At 46.1% G+C, this 21,186-nt stretch overlaps 1 protein-coding gene across 1 annotated transcript; it reads right to left on the bottom strand.

Annotated features, from left to right (window-relative positions):
- Positions 1–1,970: 1,970 nt before the first annotated feature.
- On the bottom strand, positions 1,971–20,731 carry utp18 (UTP18 small subunit processome component). The gene is made up of 13 exons (XM_079564077.1): positions 20,300–20,731; positions 18,499–18,650; positions 18,333–18,425; positions 16,518–16,582; positions 15,852–15,940; positions 15,654–15,779; positions 9,199–9,373; positions 7,984–8,084; positions 7,803–7,893; positions 4,683–4,806; positions 4,443–4,617; positions 3,252–3,394; positions 1,971–2,270 (listed from the first exon to the last, which is right to left on the bottom strand). Exons 1-13 carry the CDS (start codon positions 20,645–20,647, stop codon positions 2,246–2,248), a joined length of 1,707 nt encoding a protein of 568 aa, XP_079420203.1. The 5' UTR covers positions 20,648–20,731; the 3' UTR covers positions 1,971–2,245.
- Between the last annotated feature and the right edge of the window lie 455 nt (positions 20,732–21,186).

The following is a 21,186-nucleotide window of genomic DNA, read 5'->3' as shown; positions in this document are numbered from 1 at the left end:
AAATCGGCTCCACCAAGACAACCTGCCGACCCCTGGCCTCCTGGAGCCGCCACCTTAACGTGGTGGAGGGGTCTGAGCCTGAATGATCCTGGAGCTCTGTTGTCGGGGGCCTCGTGCCCCTGATAAGGCCCCATGGCAAACATGGGGGGGCCGTGAGGGGCTCCAACAGCTGCCCCCACGACTCGGAAACAGACAAGTGGAAAATGGACGGATATTGTCATGTTTTGGTCACATTTTCATTGTGTGACGCTGCCGTGATCAAGCCACAAAACAGTAAAAGAAAGCACCTCCGAGGCCGAGTTTCAGCCTCGTTAACATGACTGAGCTCCAGGTCTGTGAGGAGGAGACTCGTGTAAAGTGGAGAAAGATTAAATCTGAGTGGCCGTTCCTGCTCATGGGGGGGGGCAAAACCTTCTCCTCACCAGGTCTGGAGCTCAGTCATGTTAATGAGGCTGAAACTCAGCTCATTAGCAGTGATCAGACTGAAACTTAGGTGTGAGTTAGGTCGTTAGGACTTAAAACTACACAGATGTTTACCCACAGGTGAGAGTAGCTGTTAACCTCTTAACCCCCACTTTATTAACCTCTTCACCCCCACTTTATTAACCTCTTAACCCCCACTTTATTAACCTCTTAACCCTCGCCTGAACCAAGAGGATCTTTTTCCTCACGTCATCACATTTTTTTTTCCATCATTTTTTTGTTAGGTATTCAACTCATTTTTGTAACATTTTTTGTCATTTTTAAAATATTTTTTTTGTCATTTTGTCGTCACATTTTTGACAAAAAACTCAACCAAAAAATGACAAAAATTCAACAAAAATGTGACAAAAATTCAACAAAAAGAAAGAAAGAAAAACATACAAAAGGTGAAACAACACAGCAACAACGTGAGGAAAAAGATCAGTTTTGTGGGTCTTAGCTTTCAAATGAGGTGTTACACAGGCCTATATAATAGCCAAAGAGGACAGAATGCATTTGGTTTAGGCGGGGGGTAAGAGGTTAAGATTAAACTCTAAAACGATTAAAGTACTTCTGATTTGTATAATAATATTTCTCAAAATCCTCTTGAGGGCCAAAGGTTCTGTGTTGGAGGGCCGGATTTGGCCCCCGGGCCTGACGTTGCCGACCCCTGATTTAAGGATTAAGCTAAAGGTAAACTGGCTGCTAACGTCAGCAACTTTCCACCATAAAAATGTGTATTCAAGTAGTTTATTGCAACATGCGATTAAACGCCTGTTTTGATTCACTCGTATCGCAATGCATTGTGGTCTATATTGATGCGTCACGAGGGGGCGGTGCCTCGTGATTCAAGAATCAAAATGGCGGCGACCTGTGGAGCTCTTCTTCACACAGAAAACAGATTAAATTCCACCGCCAAACCCGGACACAGGTTACCGTAAATTCTCTAACACTGGCCTGTATTCCACTAGAGGCCGGGTCTCTCCGACAGAGGCCGGGTCTCCGACAGGGGCCGGGTCTCTGACAGAGGCCGGGTCTCTCCGACAGGGGCCGGGTCTCCGACAGAGGCCGGGTCTCTGACAGAGGCCGGGTCTCCGACAGGGGCCGGGTCTCTGACAGAGGCCGGGTCTCTCCGACAGGGGCCGGGTCTCCGACAGGGGCCGGGTCTCTGACAGAGGCCGGGTCTCTGACAGAGGCCGGGTCTCTCCGACAGGGGCCGGGTCTAAACTCGCCTTTTACACAAGATAACAACAAATAATCCGGTCCGCGGTAAAAACGAAACAGAAACCTGAAATAAAGGCCTGTCTCTAATTGTGGCCTGGTTCCAATAAAGGCCTGGTCCGAGATGCCCTTGAGTAAATAAAGGCCCCGGCCTCTATTTACGGTATTTACTTTATATATGATTTGTCCCAGATCTGACTTTTCACCACAAAAACAAATCAGATTTTACACATGTTTCCACTAATAACTAGTTTAATAAAAACTAAACCAAAAACAGGATCCACAATTAAGTAAAATAAAACACACATTTAAACCTGGCTCTTTTATTGCTCAGATTATCTTCATTTACACGTGAAAATATAGCAAAGAAATAGAAGCAAAAAAACATTTGCATCTGATGTTTGTGTCGTATTTACAGCAGAAGTTTCAAAGCGATTTTTGAAATAACATTAAAAATCCTGTTTATCTGCAGGACGGGCATCTGGTGTTTTCATCTCGACATGATGTTAGGAGAGTTTATTGCAGCCGGTCCTTGAGAGTCTTTGAGAGTCCTTTAAAGTCCTTAAAAGTCCTTGTAATGGAGCAGCCTGAAAAAACAAGACCAGACATCAGGGGACTCATTTATAAAAGTCAAAACAAACAAAATATGGACAAAATCCATAATTTATCTAATACTTTCTGCATAAAATGTGCCTAAAATTATCTAAACCTGCTAAAGGATGTTGCTCTAAACTGGTCCGACATGAAGGACAGAACTTTCAGAAGTGACAAAAATCCAGCGACAAAAATGACAAAAACTCAAAAAAAGACAAAAATCCAGCAAAAAAAAGGCAAAAATCCAGCAAAAATATGACAAAAAATCCAGCAAAAAAGTGACAAAAAATCCAGCAAAAAAGTGACAAAAACCAGAAGAAGAAAAAAGACAAAAAAACAGCAAAAAAAGTGACAAAAATCCAGCAAAAAAAGACAAAAATCCAGCAAAAAAAGAGACAAAAAACCAGCAAAAAAAGACAAAAATCCAGCAAAAAAAGTGACAAAAATCCAGCAAAAAAAGACAAAAATCCAGCAAAAAATGACAAAAATCCAGCAAAAAAAAAGACAAAAATCAAGCAAAAAAAAAGACAAAAATCCAGCAAAAAAGTGACAAAAATCAAGCAAAAATATGACAAAAAATCCAGCAAAAAAAGTGACAAAAACCAGCAAAAAAAAGAGAAAAAACCAGCAAAAAAAGACAAAAATCCAGCAAAAAAAGACAAAAATCCAGCAAAAAAGTGACAAAAATCCAGCAAAAAAAGTGACAAAAATCCAGCAAAAAAAAGACAAAAATCCAGCAAAAAAGTGACAAAAATCAAGCAAAAAAAGACAAAAATCCAGCAAAAAAAGTGACAAAAATCAAGCAAAAAAGTGACAAAAATCAAGCAAAAAAAAAGACAAAAATCAAGCAAAAAAAAAAAAAAAAAATCAAGCAAAAAAAAAGAGACAAAAATCAAGCAAAAAAAAGACAAAAATCAAGCAAAAAAAAGACAAAAAACAGCAAAAAAATAACAAAAAACAGCAAAAAATCTCACCTGTACAGAGGGGCGCGGCCTTTGTTGTTGGCGAGGCAGAAGTAGCCGCCGTGAGGAGAGAAGGCCACGTCCTGGACTTTATAGCAGATCTTCCTCTTGGAGACGGGGAAGTTGGAGAAGACGCTCAGACTCGGCACGTGCAGCTGACGGAGACAAGACACTTTAACGTCACAAAAACATCACAAGAAGAAGAAAATGGCTGGAGGCGAGACGCTGCAGGTGGAAACAAGAAACACAGACCAGACTCTCCCTTTACGACGCTCATTTTATGAAGTTTAGTCGATGTCGGTAAAATAAAACCTCCCCCAACTTGGAATCTACCGCCGCAAATTCCACCACCAACATCATTTATAAAGAAAAAATAAATAGTACATACACGTACTGGAAGTGCACTTGAAGCCTCTGGAAATATTTCTGGGAGTTCAGTTTCCCGATGGCCTTGTGCATAAAACTGTATGCACAGTAAGCTAACATGCTGGTGTGAAAATGTCAAATTAGCTTTGTTTAACCTCTTAACTCCCACCTGAACATGTTTTCTCCTGTTCTCCAAATTCTCCAAATCTAAAAGCTTCTTCAAAACAGCGATAAAAAAGAAAAAAAGAAAGTGAGGATGTAAACACAACAAAAACAGCGACAAAAATGACAAAAATCCAGTAGAAAAATGACAAAAATCCAGCAAAAAAATGACAAAAATCCAGCAAAAAAGTGACAAAAATCCAGTGGAAAAAATGACAATAATCCAGCAAAAAAAAGACAAAAATCCAGCAAAAAAGTGACAAAAATCCAGCAGAAAAATGACAAAAATCCAGCAAAAAAAAGACAAAAACCAACTTTTTTTTTTTTTACAAAAAACAGCAAAAAAAGACAAAAAACCCAGCAGAAAAATGACAAAAATCCAGCAAAAAAGTGACAAAAATCCAGCAAAAAATGACAAAAATCCAGTAAAAAAAATGACACAATTCCAACAAAAAAGTGACAAAAATCCAACAAAAAAGTGACAAAAATCCAGCAGAAAAGTAATTTTAAAAAATGGCAAAAACACATAAGGGAAATAAGGTGGTTAAACCCTGCACATCGCTCTACACTGCCCCCCTGTGGTGCAGCTACACTAAAGCTAAACCTATGAAACATAAAATGAGTGGCCGTTTCCCTGCAGCGTCCGGCCTGTTCCCTACAGAGTGAAGTCCTGACCAGTTTGAGGGCCTCGTCCGTGGCCCGTGAGCCCAGGGCCAGGAGCTCGGAGCTGGGGCTGAAGCTCAGCGCGGTGCAGGGCGTCACCAGGTTCATGATGCTCCTCAGAGGTTTGGGCTGAGGAGACGACAGACACGAGTCCACAGGATACACGTTGACCACGCCCGACTGAGACCTGCACACGACACACCTCAGCATCTCTGATTTAACAAACACTGTGGAGGAACGGAGGACACTCACCCTGTGGCCAAGTACCGGCCGTTTGGGGAGGCCGCCATCGACGTGGACTTTATACACCCGTCATCTGTGAAGGTGTTCAGGCAGCGAGACGAGCGCAGGTCCCACACGAACACCTCCCCGTCCTCTGTGATCCACAATATACACAAATATAATAAAACACCAGGTTATAGACGAGCGCAGGTCCCCACAAACACCTCCCCGTCCTCTGTGACCACAATATACACAAATATAATAAAACACCAGGTTATAGACGAGCGCAGGTCCCCACAAACACCTCCCCGTCCTCTGTGACCACAATATACACAAATATAATAATACACCAGGTTATGGACGAGCGCAGGTCCCCACAAACACCTCCCCGTCCTCTGTGACCACAATATACACAAATATAATAATACACCAGGTTATAGACGAGCGCAGGTCCCCACAAACACCTCCCCGTCCTCTGTGACCACAATATACACAATTATAATAATACACCAGGTTATAGACGAGAGCAGGTCCCCACAAACACCTCCCCGTCCTCTGTGATCCACAATATACACAAAAATAACAAAACACCAGGTTATAGACGAGCGCAGGTCCCCACAAACACCTCCCCGTCCTCTGTGACCACAATATACACAAATATAATAATACACCAGGTTATGGACGAGCGCAGGTCCCCACAAACACCTCCCCGTCCTCTGTGACCACAATATACACAAATATAATAATACACCAGGTTATAGACGAGCGCAGGTCCCCACAAACACCTCCCCGTCCTCTGAGACCACAATATACACAAATATAATAATACACCAGGTTATAGACGAGAGCAGGTCCCCACAAACACCTCCCCGTCCTCTGTGACCCACAATATACACAATTATAATAATACACCAGGTTATAGACGAGAGCAGGTCCCCACAAACACCTCCCCGTCCTCTGTGACCACAATATACACAAATATAATAATACACCAGGTTATAGACGAGCGCAGGTCCCCACAAACACCTCCCCGTCCTCTGTGACCACAATATACACAATTATAATAATACACCAGGTTATGGACGAGCGCAGGTCCCCACAAACACCTCCCCGTCCTCTGTGACCCACAATATACACAAATATAATAATACACCAGGTTATAGACAAGCGCAGGTCCCCACAAACACCTCCCCGTCCTCTGTGACCACAATATACACAATTATAATAATACACCAGGTTATGGACGAGCGCAGGTCCCCACAAACACCTCCCCGTCCTCTGTGACCCACAATATACACAAATATAATAATACACCAGGTTATAGACGAGCGCAGGTCCCCACGAACACCTCCCCGTCCTCTGTGACCAGAATATACACAAATATAATAATACACCAGGTTATAGACGAGCGCAGGTCCCCACAAACACCTCCCCGTCCTCTGTGACCACAATATACACAATTATAATAATACACCAGGTTATGGACGAGCGCAGGTCCCCACAAACACCTCCCCGTCCTCTGTGACCCACAATATACACAAATATAATAATACACCAGGTTATAGACAAGCGCAGGTCCCCACAAACACCTCCCCGTCCTCTGTGACCACAATATACACAATTATAATAATACACCAGGTTATGGACGAGCGCAGGTCCCCACAAACACCTCCCCGTCCTCTGTGACCCACAATATACACAAATATAATAATACACCAGGTTATAGACGAGCGCAGGTCCCCACGAACACCTCCCCGTCCTCTGTGACCAGAATATACACAAATATAATAATACACCAGGTTATAGACGAGCGCAGGTCCCCACAAACACCTCCCCGTCCTCTGTGACCACAATATACACAAATATAATAATACACCAGGTTATGGACGAGCGCAGGTCCCCACAAACACCTCCCCGTCCTCTGTGACCAGAATATACACAAATATAATAATACACCAGGTTATAGACGAGCACAGGTCCCCACAAACACCTCCCCGTCCTCTGTGACCCACAATATACACAAATATAATGTGTGTGTTGGTTTTTGTGACTGGCCGGAGCCTGCTGGAATTTTTGTCACATTTTTGTTACATTTTTGTTGAATTTTTGTCATTTTTTGGTTGAATTTTTGTCTTTTTTTTTGTTGAATTTTTGTTGAATTTGTGTCGTTTTTTATTGAATTTTTGTCACATTTTTGCTAAATTTTAGTTCTTTTGTCATTTTTTTGTTGAATTTTTGTTGAATTTTTGTTGAATTTTTGTCATTTTTTTGTTGAATTTTTGCTGGTGTGTATGTGTGTTGGTTTATATGACTGATGTGTGTGACTGACCGGAGCCTGCTGGTGTGTATATGTGTTGGTTTATATGACTGACCGGGGCCTGCTGGTGTGCATGTGTGTTGGTTTATATGACTGACCGGAGCCTGCTGGTGTGTGTATATGTGTTGGTTTATGTGACTGATGTGTGTGACTGACCGGAGCCTGCTGGTGTGTATATGTGTTGGTTTATATGACTGACCGGAGCCTGCTGGTGTGTATATGTCTTGGTTTATATGACTGACCAGAGCCTGCTGGTGTGTATGTGTGTTGGTTTATATGACTGATGTGAGTGACTGACCGGAGCTTGCTGGTGTGTGTATATGTGTTGGTTTATGTGACTGATGTGTGTGACTGACCGGAGCCTGCTGGTGTGTATGTGTGTTGGTTTATGTGACTGATGTGAGTGACTGACCAGAGCCTGCTGGTGTGTATGTGTGTTGGTTTATGTGACTGATGTGAGTGACTGACCAGAGCCTGCTGGTGTGTATGTGTGTTGGTTTATGTGACTGATGTGAGTGACTGACCGGAGCCTGCTGGTGTGTGTATATGTGTTGGTTTATGTGACTGATGTGAGTGACTGACCGGAGCCTGCTGGTGTGTATATGTGTTGGTTTATGTGACTGATGTGAGTGACTGATCGGAGCCTGCTGGTGTGTATGTGTGTGTTGGTTTATGTGGCTGACCAGACCCTGCTGGTGTGTATATGTGTGTTGGTTTATGTGACTGACCGGAGCCTGCTGGTGTGTGTATATGTGTGTTGGTTTATGTGGCTGACCAGACCCTGCTGGTGTGTATATATGTGTTGGTTCATGTGACTGATGTGAGTGACTGACCGGAGCTGGAGAAGAGCGTGTTCCCGTCGGAGGAGAAGGCCACGGCGCTGACCTCCCCGTTCAGCTTCAGGCTTCGCACCACCTCGTTCGTCTGCAGAAACATTCACATCATCAGATCATGACGAGCAAAAACAGGTTCAGAAAAAGAAAACCGTGACTGAAGTAATAAAGCGCCCCAGACCTTGAGCGTGAGCAGGTGCACGTATCCTCTGGTGCCCCACAGCAGCACAGCGTCCCCTACAGGACACACGGAGAACTCCTTCACCCGCGCCTCCTTCAGCCCTGACGCACAGAGGGAAACGTCACACAGAGAAAAACAGTGAAGACGAGACGCTGCAGGCGAGAACACGTCTCTTTATCATGTTTATTCCCACGCGTATTCATTCACTAATACTGACATGTTTGGTATCCATGTGTAGCACGAAAGGCTGTGGCCGAGATGACGCTGTAATCCAAATATGGTCATTTCCTTTGTGGGCGACAGCAGTGGCTAAAGACGGGGGAAATATACACAGGACGCATGTGCACTTAACCACCCGCCTAAACATTTTTGTTGAATTTTTGTTGAATTTTTGTTGATTTTTTGTTGAATTTTTGTTGAATTTTTGTTGAATTTTTTTAATGAATTTTTGTCACATTTTTGTTGAATTTTTCTTGAATTTTCTTGAATTTCTTTTATCAATTTTTGTCACTTTTTGTTGAATTTTTGTCACATTTTTGCTGAATTTTTGCTCCAATAGATTCCACATTTTTCAGGTTTATTTCTAGTTTTCCACTACACTAGTTAAAACGCAAACATAAAATGACAGCAGACCATAGACTGTAGAAAATAATGGACGTCTTATGCTCACTCCTCCCCGTTTACCAGAATGACCACGGCCGTGGGGCAATTCATGGCGGATTTACAGGCTCCCCCTCCCCAGCTCTGACGAAGCATGTTCCTAAAAAGGACATACGGGCGGGATTTTCACCGTAGACTCGGCCCTTGCGTGACGTGTAGCTCGCGCTGCTCCAATGCTAACAGTCCGAGCCTCATTAAATACGAGATTTCAAAAAATCATATTACGAAAACCAGCCTGGTTTCATATATTGTTATTAACCCAGCGTTATCTCAGGAGGAAGATCTAGCCTAGTCTAGCGTTGAAACAATTGAAACCAGGCTTTAAAGTAGTTTTTAACGTGTCTAAAGTCCAATGCTTTTCAATGGGGGCCTAGCGGCGATATGGAGGTACTGCAGCAACGGCGGAGCAATGGCGGCCCCCACGTTTGTGGTCAAAAAGCAGGGCAGCCAGCGGCCATTGCAGCAGACTCATGTCCGTATTATCTCCACATTCAGTTTTCCCTGCTCCCCTGCAGCGTCTCGCCGTGTTTCTGCGACGGAGGGCGTGGCACTGACCTCTGACCCCGCACACGGGCGTGACCTTCCCCTCCGTCATGTGGTAAAGGTAGAAGAGTTTGTTCTTGAAGCTCGTGGCCATGAGCGACAGCCCGTCTGCGGAGAAACGAGCCCTGAACACGGGGAAGTTCTCCAGGAACAGGCTCTGCACCAGCGGGTTGGAGTCCCCGTCCACCTGAGATTCAGATTCAGATTCATTTATTGGCCATTTGCAGTTAGAAAAACCACATTGGAAAAAAATGTGCAAAGAGCTCAAAGTGCGATATGTAAAACAAGTAAAAAGACACAATATAGAAAACAGAACAAACAAACAATGCCACATTAAAAGCCTAAGGGCAAAACATTGTACAATAAAAGTCCACACCGATAAATATAATAGAAGTGCCTGTTTAAAGTGCCTTGTTTAAAGTGATCACAGCTTGAGGAAAGAAACTGTTCATATGTCGATCAGTAGAACATATGATGGAGCGATACCTTCGCCCTGAAGGAAGCATCTCAAAAAAAGCTCTAGCAGGGTGGCCTGAGGCATCATTTGCTAGTTTTAAAGCTCGATTCAGTAGTCGAGCTTTATATGTGGCCTCCAGGAGCGGCAAAGTGCAGCCAATGGTCCTGCTGGCTGAGCGAACCACTTTGTTCAAAGCCTTCTTCTCTTTCAGAGTGAGATTACCAAACCACACAGTAATACAACTGGTCAGGACACTCTCAATTACACAATAATAAAAGTTCAGAAGAATCCTAGTATTTTGGGTAAACTCTCGAAGCCTGCGTAAAAAGAAGAGGCGCTGTCTCGCTTTCTTAGCACAGTTCATCGTATGTGAGCTCCAGTTCAAGTCATGAGAAAGAGTCACACCCAAGAATTTACATTTCTCAACAATCTGCACGTCAGAATCTTGGATAGTAATAGGCAACTGATTCCTATTATGACAAAAATCAATAACAAGTTCACATGTTTTTGTTCAAAAGCAGGTTGTTTTCTCTACTCCACTGAACAACATTCTCCACCTCCTCACGATAATGAGACTCATCATTTGAACTGATCAGCCCAATGATGGTCGTATCGTCGGCATATTTGATAATCACATTTTTATCATGAGATGCGACAAGGTCATGAGTATACAGTGTGAACAGCAGGGGGCTCAAAATACACCCCTGCGGGGAACCAGTGCTAACGAACAGCTCATTAGAAACACAACCGTTGATTTTGACCCTTTGTGGCCGAGTCAGAAAATTAAAAATCCAATTACAAATGGCATCATCGAGGCCCAAGTATTTGAGTTTTTCGATGAGCTTTGTTGGGACCATTGAGTTAAAAGCTGAACTATAGTCTATGAATAGCATTCTAGCATATGCTTTCCGTTCATCAAGATGCTTGTAGACAGAGTTCAAAGCAAAGGAAATGGCGTCCTCAACACTTCTGTTTTTTCTATACGCGAATTGTAGCGGGTCCACAGACACAGGGATTTGATCTCTGATAAAATTCAACACCAACCGCTCAAAAGTTTTCATCAGGACAGATGTGAGGGCCACTGGCCGATAGTCATTCAGACAAGTCACAGGAGTCTTCTTGGGCACTGGAATTATAAGCGATCTTTTAAAGCTAAGAGGAACAGTACACTTCCTAAGTGACATGTTGAAAAGATCTGTCAGGACTGGAGCAAGCTGCTCGGAGCACAGTTTAAGGACACGGGGAGGAATACAGTCCGGTCCAGGGGCCTTCCTAACTTTCGTCCTGGACAGGAGCCTCTGGACATCCTCCTGAATGATGGTGAGGCTCTGCTCACTACAAACAGGAAAAACAACAGGTTCAACATTTTCAATTTCGAGCCGACAGTAAAACTCATTTAGGTCGTTTGGCAAAGATGGATCAACATTTGTGATGGATCCTCTTCTAGGTTTCCAAGCGGTGATAGAATTTAACCCTTGCCACATCTGTCGTGGGTCCCCCTCCATGAAATGTCCTTCTATCTTGGCTCCATAGGCTCGTTTTGCAGCTTTAATGGACCGCTCCAAAGAATATCTGGACAGTTTATAAGCAGTAGCGTTACCAGATTTAAAAGCCTCAGCCCGCTGTCGCATTTTCCTATTCACATCTGCATTGTACCACGGGTTCTGACTGGCATGCCGCTTTATTTCCTTTTTTGGAACACAACAATCAATACAAAAATCAATGTACCCAGTCACCGCATCACAGTACTCGTCCTGAGAGCCGCAGACCGGGGGTTAGAGACCACTGAGGGCCACAGACCAGGGGTTAGAGACCACTGAGGGCCACAGACAGAGGGTTAGAGACCACTGAGGGCCATAGACAGAGGGTTAGAGACCACTGAGGGCCACAGACCAGGGGTTAGAGACCACTGAGGGCCGCAGACAGAGGGTTAGAGACCACTGAGGGCCACAGACCAGGGGTTAGAGACCACTGAGGGCCGCAGACAGAGGGTTAGAGACCACTGAGGGCCGCAGACAGAGGGTTAGAGACCACTGAGGGCCACAGACAGAGGGTTAGAGACCACTGAGGGCCGCAGACAGAGGGTTAGAGACCACTGAGGGCCGCAGACAGAGGGTTAGAGACCACTGAGGGCCGCAGACAGAGGGTTAGAGACCACTGAGGGCCACAGACAGAGGGTTAGAGACCACTGAGGGCCGCAGACAGAGGGTTAGAGACCACTGAGGGCCACAGACCGGGGGTTAGAAACCACTGAGGGCCGCAGACAGAGGGTTAGAGACCACTGAGGGCCACAGACAGAGGGTTAGAGACCACTGAGGGCCGCAGACAGAGGGTTAGAGACCACTGAGGGCCACAGAGGGCCACACACAGAGGGTTAGAGACCACTGAGGGCCGCAGACAGAGGGTTAGAGACCACTGAGGGCCGCAGACAGAGGGTTAGAGACCACTGAGGGCCACAGACAGAGGGTTAGAGACCACTGAGGGCCACAGACAGAGGGTTAGAGACCACTGAGGGCCACAGACAGAGGGTTAGAGACCACTGAGGGCCGCAGACAGAGGGTTAGAGACCACTGAGGGCCACAGACTGAGGGTTAGAGACCACTGAGGGCCATAGACAGAGGGTTAGAGACCACTGAGGGCCACGGACCAGGGGTTAGAGACCACTGAGGGCCGCAGACAGAGGGTTAGAGACCACTGAGGGCCACAGACCAGGGGTTAGAGACCACTGAGGGCCGCAGACAGAGGGTTAGAGACCACTGAGGGCCGCAGACAGAGGGTTAGAGACCACTGAGGGCCGCAGACAGAGGGTTAGAGACCACTGAGGGCCACAGACAGAGGGTTAGAGACCACTGAGGGCCGCAGACAGAGGGTTAGAGACCACTGAGGGCCGCAGACAGAGGGTTAGAGACCACTGAGGGCCACAGACCAGGGGTTAGAGACCACTGAGGGCCGCAGACAGAGGGTTAGAGACCACTGAGGGCCACAGACCAGGGGTTAGAGACCACTGAGGGCCACAGACAGAGGGTTAGAGACCACTGAGGGCCACAGACCAGGGGTTAGAGACCACTGAGGGCCGCAGACAGAGGGTTAGAGACCACTGAGGGCCGCAGACAGAGGGTTAGAGACCACTGAGGGCCGCAGACAGAGGGTTAGAGACCACTGAGGGCCGCAGACAGAGGGTTAGAGACCACTGAGGGCCGCAGACAGAGGGTTAGAGACCACTGAGGGCCACAGACAGAGGGTTAGAGACCACTGAGGGCCGCAGACAGAGGGTTAGAGACCACTGAGGGCCACAGACCGGGGGTTAGAGACCACTGAGGGCCGCAGACAGAGGGTTAGAGACCACTGAGGGCCACAGACAGAGGGTTAGAGACCACTGAGGGCCGCAGACAGAGGGTTAGAGACCACTGAGGGCCACAGAGGGCCACAGACAGAGGGTTAGAGACCACTGAGGGCCGCAGACAGAGGGTTAGAGACCACTGAGGGCCACAGACAGAGGGTTAGAGACCACTGAGGGCCACAGACAGAGGGTTAGAGACCACTGAGGGCCACAGACAGAGGGTTAGAGACCACTGAGGGCCGCAGACAGAGGGTTAGAGACCACTGAGGGCCACAGACTGAGGGTTAGAGACCACTGAGGGCCACAGACAGAGGGTTAGAGACCACTGAGGGCCACAGACAGAGGGTTAGAGACCACTGAGGGCCGCAGACAGAGGGTTAGAGACCGCTGAGGGCCACAGACCAGGGGTTAGAGACCACTGAGGGCCACAGACAGAGGGTTAGAGACCACTGAGGGCCACAGACAGAGGGTTAGAGACCACTGAGGGTCACAGACAGAGGGTTAGAGACCACTGAGGGCCGCAGACAGAGGGTTAGAGACCACTGAGGGCCACAGACCAGGGGTTAGAGACCACTGAGGGCCGCAGACAGAGGGTTAGAGACCACTGAGGGCCGCAGACAGAGGGTTAGAGACCACTGAGGGCCACAGACAGAGGGTTAGAGACCACTGAGGGCCGCAGACAGAGGGTTAGAGACCACTGAGGGCCGCAGACAGAGGGTTAGAGACCACTGAGGGCCACAGACAGAGGGTTAGAGACCACTGAGGGTCACAGACAGAGGGTTAGAGACCACTGAGGGCCGCAGACAGAGGGTTAGAGACCACTGAGGGCCACAGACAGAGGGTTAGAGACCACTGAGGGCCGCAGACAGAGGGTTAGAGACCACTGAGGGCCACAGACAGAGGGTTAGAGACCACTGAGGGCCACAGACAGAGGGTTAGAGACCACTGAGGGCCACAGACAGAGGGTTAGAGACCACTGAGGGCCACAGACAGAGGGTTAGAGACCACTGAGGGCCACAGACCAGGGGTTAGAGACCACTGAGGGCCGCAGACAGAGGGTTAGAGACCACTGAGGGCCACAGACCGGGGGTTAGAAACCACTGAGGGCCGCAGACAGAGGGTTAGAGACCACTGAGGGCCACAGACAGAGGGTTAGAGACCACTGAGGGCCGCAGACAGAGGGTTAGAGACCACTGAGGGCCACAGAGGGCCACAGACAGAGGGTTAGAGACCACTGAGGGCCGCAGACAGAGGGTTAGAGACCACTGAGGGCCACAGACAGAGGGTTAGAGACCACTGAGGGCCACAGACAGAGGGTTAGAGACCACTGAGGGCCACAGACAGAGGGTTAGAGACCACTGAGGGCCGCAGACAGAGGGTTAGAGACCACTGAGGGCCACAGACTGAGGGTTAGAGACCACTGAGGGCCGCAGACAGAGGGTTAGAGACCGCTGAGGGCCACAGACCAGGGGTTAGAGACCACTGAGGGCCACAGACAGAGGGTTAGAGACCACTGAGGGCCACAGACAGAGGGTTAGAGACCACTGAGGGTCACAGACAGAGGGTTAGAGACCACTGAGGGCCACAGACAGAGGGTTAGAGACCACTGAGGGCCACAGACAGAGGGTTAGAGACCACTGAGGGCCGCAGACAGAGGGTTAGAGACCACTGAGGGCCACAGACAGAGGGTTAGAGACCACTGAGGGCCACAGACAGAGGGTTAGAGACCACTGAGGGCCACAGACCAGGGGTTAGAGACCACTGAGGGCCGCAGACAGAGGGTTAGAGACCACTGAGGGCCGCAGACAGAGGGTTAGAGACCACTGAGGGCCACAGACCGGGGGTTAGAGACCACTGAGGGCCACAGACAGAGGGTTAGAGACCACTGAGGGCCGCAGACCGGGGGTTAGAGACCACTGAGGGCCGCAGACAGAGGGTTAGAGGTTAAAGGCGGGGTTTAGATGTTAAAGGCGGGGTTTAGATGTTAAAGGCGTGGACTAGAGGTTAAAGGCGGGGTTTAGATGTTAAAGGCGGGGTTTAGAGGTTAAAGGCGGGGTTTAGAGGTTGAAGGCGGGGTTTAGAGGTTGAAGGCGGGGTTTAGAGGTTGAAGGTTAGAGGTTAAAGGCGGGGACTAGAGGTTAAAGGCGGGGTTTAGATGTTAAAGGCGGGGTTTAGATGTTAAAGGCGGGGTTTAGATGTTAAAGGCGGGGTTTAGACGTTAAAGGCGGGGTTTAGAGGTTAAAGGCGGGGTTTAGAGGTTAAAGGCGGGGTTTAGAGGTTGAAGGCGGGGTTTAGAGGTTGAAGGCGGGGTTTAGAGGTTGAAGGTTAGAGGTTAAAGGCGGGGACTAGAGGTTAAAGGCGGGGTTTAGATGTTAAAGGCGGGGTTTAGATGTTAAAGGCGGGGTTTAGATGTTAAAGGCGGGGTTTAGACGTTAAAGGCGGGGTTTAGAGGTTAAAGGCGGGGTTTAGAGGTTAAAGGCGGGGTTTAGAGGTTAAAGGCGGGGTTTAGAGGTTGAAGGTTAGAGGTTCAAGGCGGGGTTTAGAGGTTGAAGGTTAGAGGTTCAAGGCGGGGTTTAGAGGTTAAAGGCGGGGTTTAGAGGTTAAAGGCGGGGTTTAGAGGTTAAAGGTTAAAGGCGGGGTTTTGCGATGCGTTTCCGTTGTGGGCGGTACCTGGAAGAGCGACACGGAGCGGTCCACGCCCGTCGTCATGGCGACCTGAGCGCTGGGATGGAACTGCACCGAGGTCAGAGAGTCGGAGGTCGGGCGGCTGAGGTTCAGGTCCGAGCACTTCTTCATCTGCAACAGGTTTAACTCCGGTCAGTCTGAGGTGAAACAGAAACTGAACCTGGTCTAAGTCCGGACTCGGACCTGGAGGATCCCTTTGGGCAGAGCGTCCGAGCTCCGGGTGAAGGTCCCGGTCTTGGAGGTCAGGTCGTCATCAGAGTCGGAGTCTTCGGCTGCAGAGACAGAGTTCAGGGTCAGACCCGGGATGAGGAACTGAGGAATCTTGTGTTGAGCTCATTTAGACTTTTCCCCAAGTTTACTTTGCTCGTTTGAGGACATTTCAGTCTGAAATAAGAAGTAAAACTGTCCATGAGATAAGACCCATTTTCTTTCCTCATTAGCAAAGAAAATTACCTGAAATAATAAGGACGAAAACAAGTAAGAAATGTCTCAGAACAAGTGAAATAATCTTGGTCAAAGTGCTCAACTACATCTTAACGGGACAAAACAGCTCAAATCTGGATTATTATGCTCAAATAGAGACATTTAAACTGATCTAGTTAATCAATTTTTGCAGTGATATGTGAGCTCCTGTTCTGGAGGGAAACAAAGTCAGTACCGAACCGGCTCTAAAACAGCTCTACATTGAACCGGCTCTAAAACAGCTCTACATTGAACCGGCTCTAAAACAGCTCTACATTGAACCGGCTCTAAAACAGCTCTACATTGAACCGGCTCTAAAACAGCTCTACATTGAACCGGCTCTTGGTGATAACCCGAGGCTGCAGACAGAGGGTGTATAAAACAGACCTGTTCGTGTGGGTTTGGAGTCGATCTGAGCCCAGGCCGGGGCCCCGCCCATCGCCGCCTGGAACCTGCAAACACAGGACAGTTCCTCTTTAAGCTTTAAACTAATTCTCTCCGGCATCATTAAGTCTCTCACATCGAAGCCGACTAAGAGAGCGCATGGATCTGGATAAACACACGAAGGGCCGAGAGAGGGAAGAGGCGTGTAAATGCAGCGATGCATCTGCTGACGGCGCGGCAGGTTTTATAACTTCATTCAAAAAGCCGCGGATTAAAATCACATTTATATCCCAAACCAAAGCACAAATAAGAAAGAAAACTTCTTATATTTTCTGATCATGATGGTGACTTTTAGAAAAATGTCCACACTTTCAGCCACGAATGCAGAGACTTTCCCCCACAATATCTCAGGATTTACAGCAAATATACAGAAGTCACCAGCGCCATTGGACTCGGCTACTCGTGTTCTGATTGACTGGGAAATATCACGGTCCGGGAACGTGATTTGTTGCCGCGGAAAACGAGATGAAAAAAGTGTTTTTTTCGAGCGAGGTCCAGACCTCTGATCGAAGATTTTGACGCTGCAGGTGGACTTTACTCATTCATAACTCAACAATTAATTGGCCTACCGAAGAACTATGAACACCAGTGGATTCCCTGATTCAAGCTGCGTTTAATGATACTAGATTAAGGCGAGACACGGCAGGTGAAAGTATTGATTTTTCACGTAGTGGTCGAAGTGGAGATTTTTATCTATTTCCCTCCCTTTACATCTTAGTTTTCATGTCAGTATAAAAATAACAAAACTCACCCGCATGATGTTTATTTTATGATGTTTTGTCTGCGAGGTGGGGGCAACCCGGAAGTAGCTGCTGCGCCGCGTAGAAAGTCCAACTTTCAAGCGGGTTTTCACTCATAAATATTGACAAATTTGACATCCACGTGTCCTGCTAAGGGGCCCCGTGATGACGCTTTCACCCAAATATGGTGTTTTTCCTCCTACAAGACGCTGGAGCGGAAAAGTGGAAGAACGGGCCGCGCATGCGCAGTAGTTACAAAACTTCAGAGCTGGTGTTCACTGAATGAAAAAAAGCTGCACTCGGGCAGAGCCTGAGCCCTTATAGAAGCTCCCACAGACTCCAAACTTTACAGTCTAAGACCTAACAATATTTTGAAGGTTTTTTCAGAGGGATTTTTTAATATCTAATTCCTAGCCTGATTTATTCAACTTTCAAACCAAAAAAAAACAGGCGGAATTTGAGTTTTTACAGATTTTTTCACTGATGATTAGTTTATTGAAAAACTTTACAAAATATCCAAAATCCCCTCTGAAAAAATCTTAGTCACTAATATGTCAATAAAATAAAACCATAACATTTAATCTGGCTCAATTCATTATTTTGATTTCGTTGCCCAAAATATAGGCAATTTTGGCCATTTTAATGCTCAAAATGCCTTATTTTTATGTGAAAACATAAAATGACAGAAAAAATGCAATACATTTTTTTCTCATATTTATATCTGTGATGTTCAGCAAAAGTTTCAAATTGACGTCTCTCTACACACATTTTTTTCCCCTATTCACCTGCAGTGTCTCGCCTTAATAAATATCCGTCGAATATTGTAACCGCTAGATGGCGCTAAAGCAGAGGAACGCTCATTCAGGTCATTTTTCACCACTCAGTGATGCTGCATTTTGCGTTGCTACTTTTAAGGCGGGGGCAACGTTTACGATTTAAAAAGTGTGCAGCGACGGCGGCTCATTTCCTCTCCTTCACGCCGTCTGACATCGATCCCACGGCCGATCATCACACTGACCGTTCCTTCATGCGCTGCTGCAGCCCGGCTTTGCTCAGAGACGCCTCGCCGCCTTTCACCAGGTCCCGCCGGAATCTGTGCGTCACGTCCACGCTGGAACAAACACACGTCACTCCAGACTTCATTACATTCTCGGTAAAACATTTCCTCCGTTAGAGAAACTCACTCCTCCTCCAGCTCGTCGTCCTCGTCCACCCAGGCGGCGCGTCTGATTGGCTGCTGCGGCTGCGCGTCCTCGTCACATGACCCCTCCCCTTCACCGCCATCGTCACCGTCGCTCTGGTCCAATCGCAGCGCGGCCTCGGGATCCTCCGCCTCCTATTGGTCAGAAACAGCTCGATTCAGGTCACATGACAGTGGAGAGTAAAGGACTTCCAGCATCGACACAGTTCAGGATCTTTTCTGTTTTCCTGCAATAACTCTTCTGGAATCTATGATCGTAAAGTCGTTGTGTCTCAGTTCCTCCAGGAGGGGGCGCTGTCGTTAAGACTGGGACGATTCACAGAGGGTCCGATACGACACATTAACCTCTTACCGCCCGCCTAAACCACATGCATTCTGTCCTCTTTGGCTTTTATACAGGCCTGTGTAGCGCCTCATTTTTTGTTGAATTTTTGTCACATTTTTGTCGCGTTTTTGTTGAATTTTTGTCACATTTTTGTTGAATTTTTGTCACATTTTTGTTGATTTTTTGTCACATTTTTGTTGAATTTTTGTCACTTTTTTGTTGATTTTTTGTAATTTTTTTGTTGAATTTTTGTCACATTTTTGTTGAATTTTTGTCACATTTTTGTTGATTTTTTGTCACATTTTGGTTGAATTTTTGTCACTATTTGTTGAATTTTTGTCACTTTTTTGTTGATTTTTTGTAATTTTTTGGTTGAATTTTTGTCACATTTTTGTTGAATTTTTGTCACATTTTTGTTGAATTTTTGTCACATTTTTGTTGATTTTTTGTCACATTTTTGTTGAATTTTTGTCACTTTTTTGTTGATTTTTTGTAATTTTTTGGTTGAATTTTTGTCACATTTTTGTCACATTTTTGTTGATTTTTTGTCACATTTTGGTTGAATTTTTGTCACTATTTGTTGAATTTTTGTCACTTTTTTGTTGATTTTTTGTCACTTTTTTGTTGATTTTTTGTAATTTTTTGGTTGAATTTTTGTCACATTTTTGTTGAATTTTTGTCACATTTTTGTTGAATTTTTGTCACATTTTTGTTGATTTTTTGTCACATTTTTGTTGAATTTTTGTCACATTTTTGTTGATTTTTTGTCACATTTTTGTTGAATTTTTGTCACTTTTTTGTTGATTTTTTGTAATTTTTTGGTTGAATTTTTGTCACATTTTGGTTGAATTTTTGTCACATTTTTGTTGATTTTTTGTAATTTTTTGGTTGAATTTTTGTCACATTTTTGTTGAATTTTTGTCACATTTTTGTTGAATTTTTGTCACTATTTGTTGAATTTTTGTAACAACAAAAAAGTGACAAAAATTCAACAAAAATGTGACAAAAAAATGACAAAAATGTGACAATGATAAAAATTGATAAAAATATGACAACAAAAAAAGACAAATGTGAGAAAAATGTGATAAAAATGTGACCAAAAAATTACCAAAAAATGACAAAAATTTGATAGAAAATGACAAAAAAAAATGATTAAAAATTTGATTAAAAGATAACAAAAAAGTTACAAAAATGAGTTCAATACCCAACAAAAAAAATGATGGAAAAAAAATCTGATGATGTGAGGAAATTAGGAAAAAGATCCTCTCGGTTCAGGCGGGAGTTAAGAGGTTAAATTAAGAGACTTGGTTGCCTGTAATGCATGATAACTTTTTTTTTTACCTAATTTGAAAGCTAAGACCTACAAAACTCATCTACACTCATTCATTTTTTTTTTTTACATTTTCTTCCAGTCGCTTTTATGCTCGAGTGCTCTTGTCACGGCGGTGTTCACTGGTACCTGTCCCAGAGAGTCCAGCAGCTGCTCCTCTGTCCCGAACACCAGGTCCTCCAGGAGCCGCACAGAGTCGTCCTTCTCCCCGAGGACAGCGACCCTCCGCAGGTGCTTGGACCGTTTCAGAGCCTCCTTCTCCGGGTCGTGTTTCCTCTTCTTCAGCGCCTCGTTCCCCGGCTGTTTACCCCGCTTCAGAGCCTCCTTTGGCCCGTGTTTCCCCCGCTTCAGAGCCTCCTTCGGCCCGGGTTTCCCCCGCTTCAGAGCCTCCTTTGGCCCGTGTTTCCCCCGCTTCAGCCCCTCCGTGTCCCGGGGCGCAGCGGCCGAGGGCAGTTTGATAAAGTCTCCCTCCATCATCCACGCGTTTCAGGCAGAAAAGTCCAAAACGAGCCGCACGTGTGGCTCCGTGTGGATCCGGGGCCAGTGTTTTCCTTCGCGGCGCTTCCGGGGTCACGTCACCGGAAACACTTCACCGGAGAGGCCTCAGGAGCTCCCCCGGTGGTCATCACAGGCACTACACCTCAGGAGCGCCCCTATTTTAGCTGTGTTTTTCTCCCTTTTTTAGATTTTTGTTTTGTTTTTTTTTGTCTGTGTTTTTTGTTGCTTTTCTGGCACATTTTTGTTCTGATTTCATCCTCTTTTGTCGCGATTTTAATGCTTTTCTTTGCACAATGAGGAGAGCAGGAACAAGCTCCTCCCCCTCCCTCCCTGATTGGACGTGACAGGCTGGTTCACAGGGAAATCTCGTCTCATTGGTCGACGCGGGAGGATACGAGAATCCTCTTCATTAACCTCTAAACTCCCACCTGAACGGATCCCATTTCATGCGGTTTGGCTTTACCCGAATCTAAAAGGTCTTGGGGGAAAAAAGCACCAAAACAGCCACAAAAATGAGA

The sequence above is a fragment of the Gobius niger genome (assembly GCF_951799975.1).
Source record: "Gobius niger genome assembly, chromosome: 10".
Lineage (NCBI taxonomy): Eukaryota > Metazoa > Chordata > Actinopteri > Gobiiformes > Gobiidae > Gobius > Gobius niger.
The sequence above is the reverse complement of the archived record's forward strand: the minus strand, read 5'-3'. Positions and strand labels throughout refer to the sequence as shown.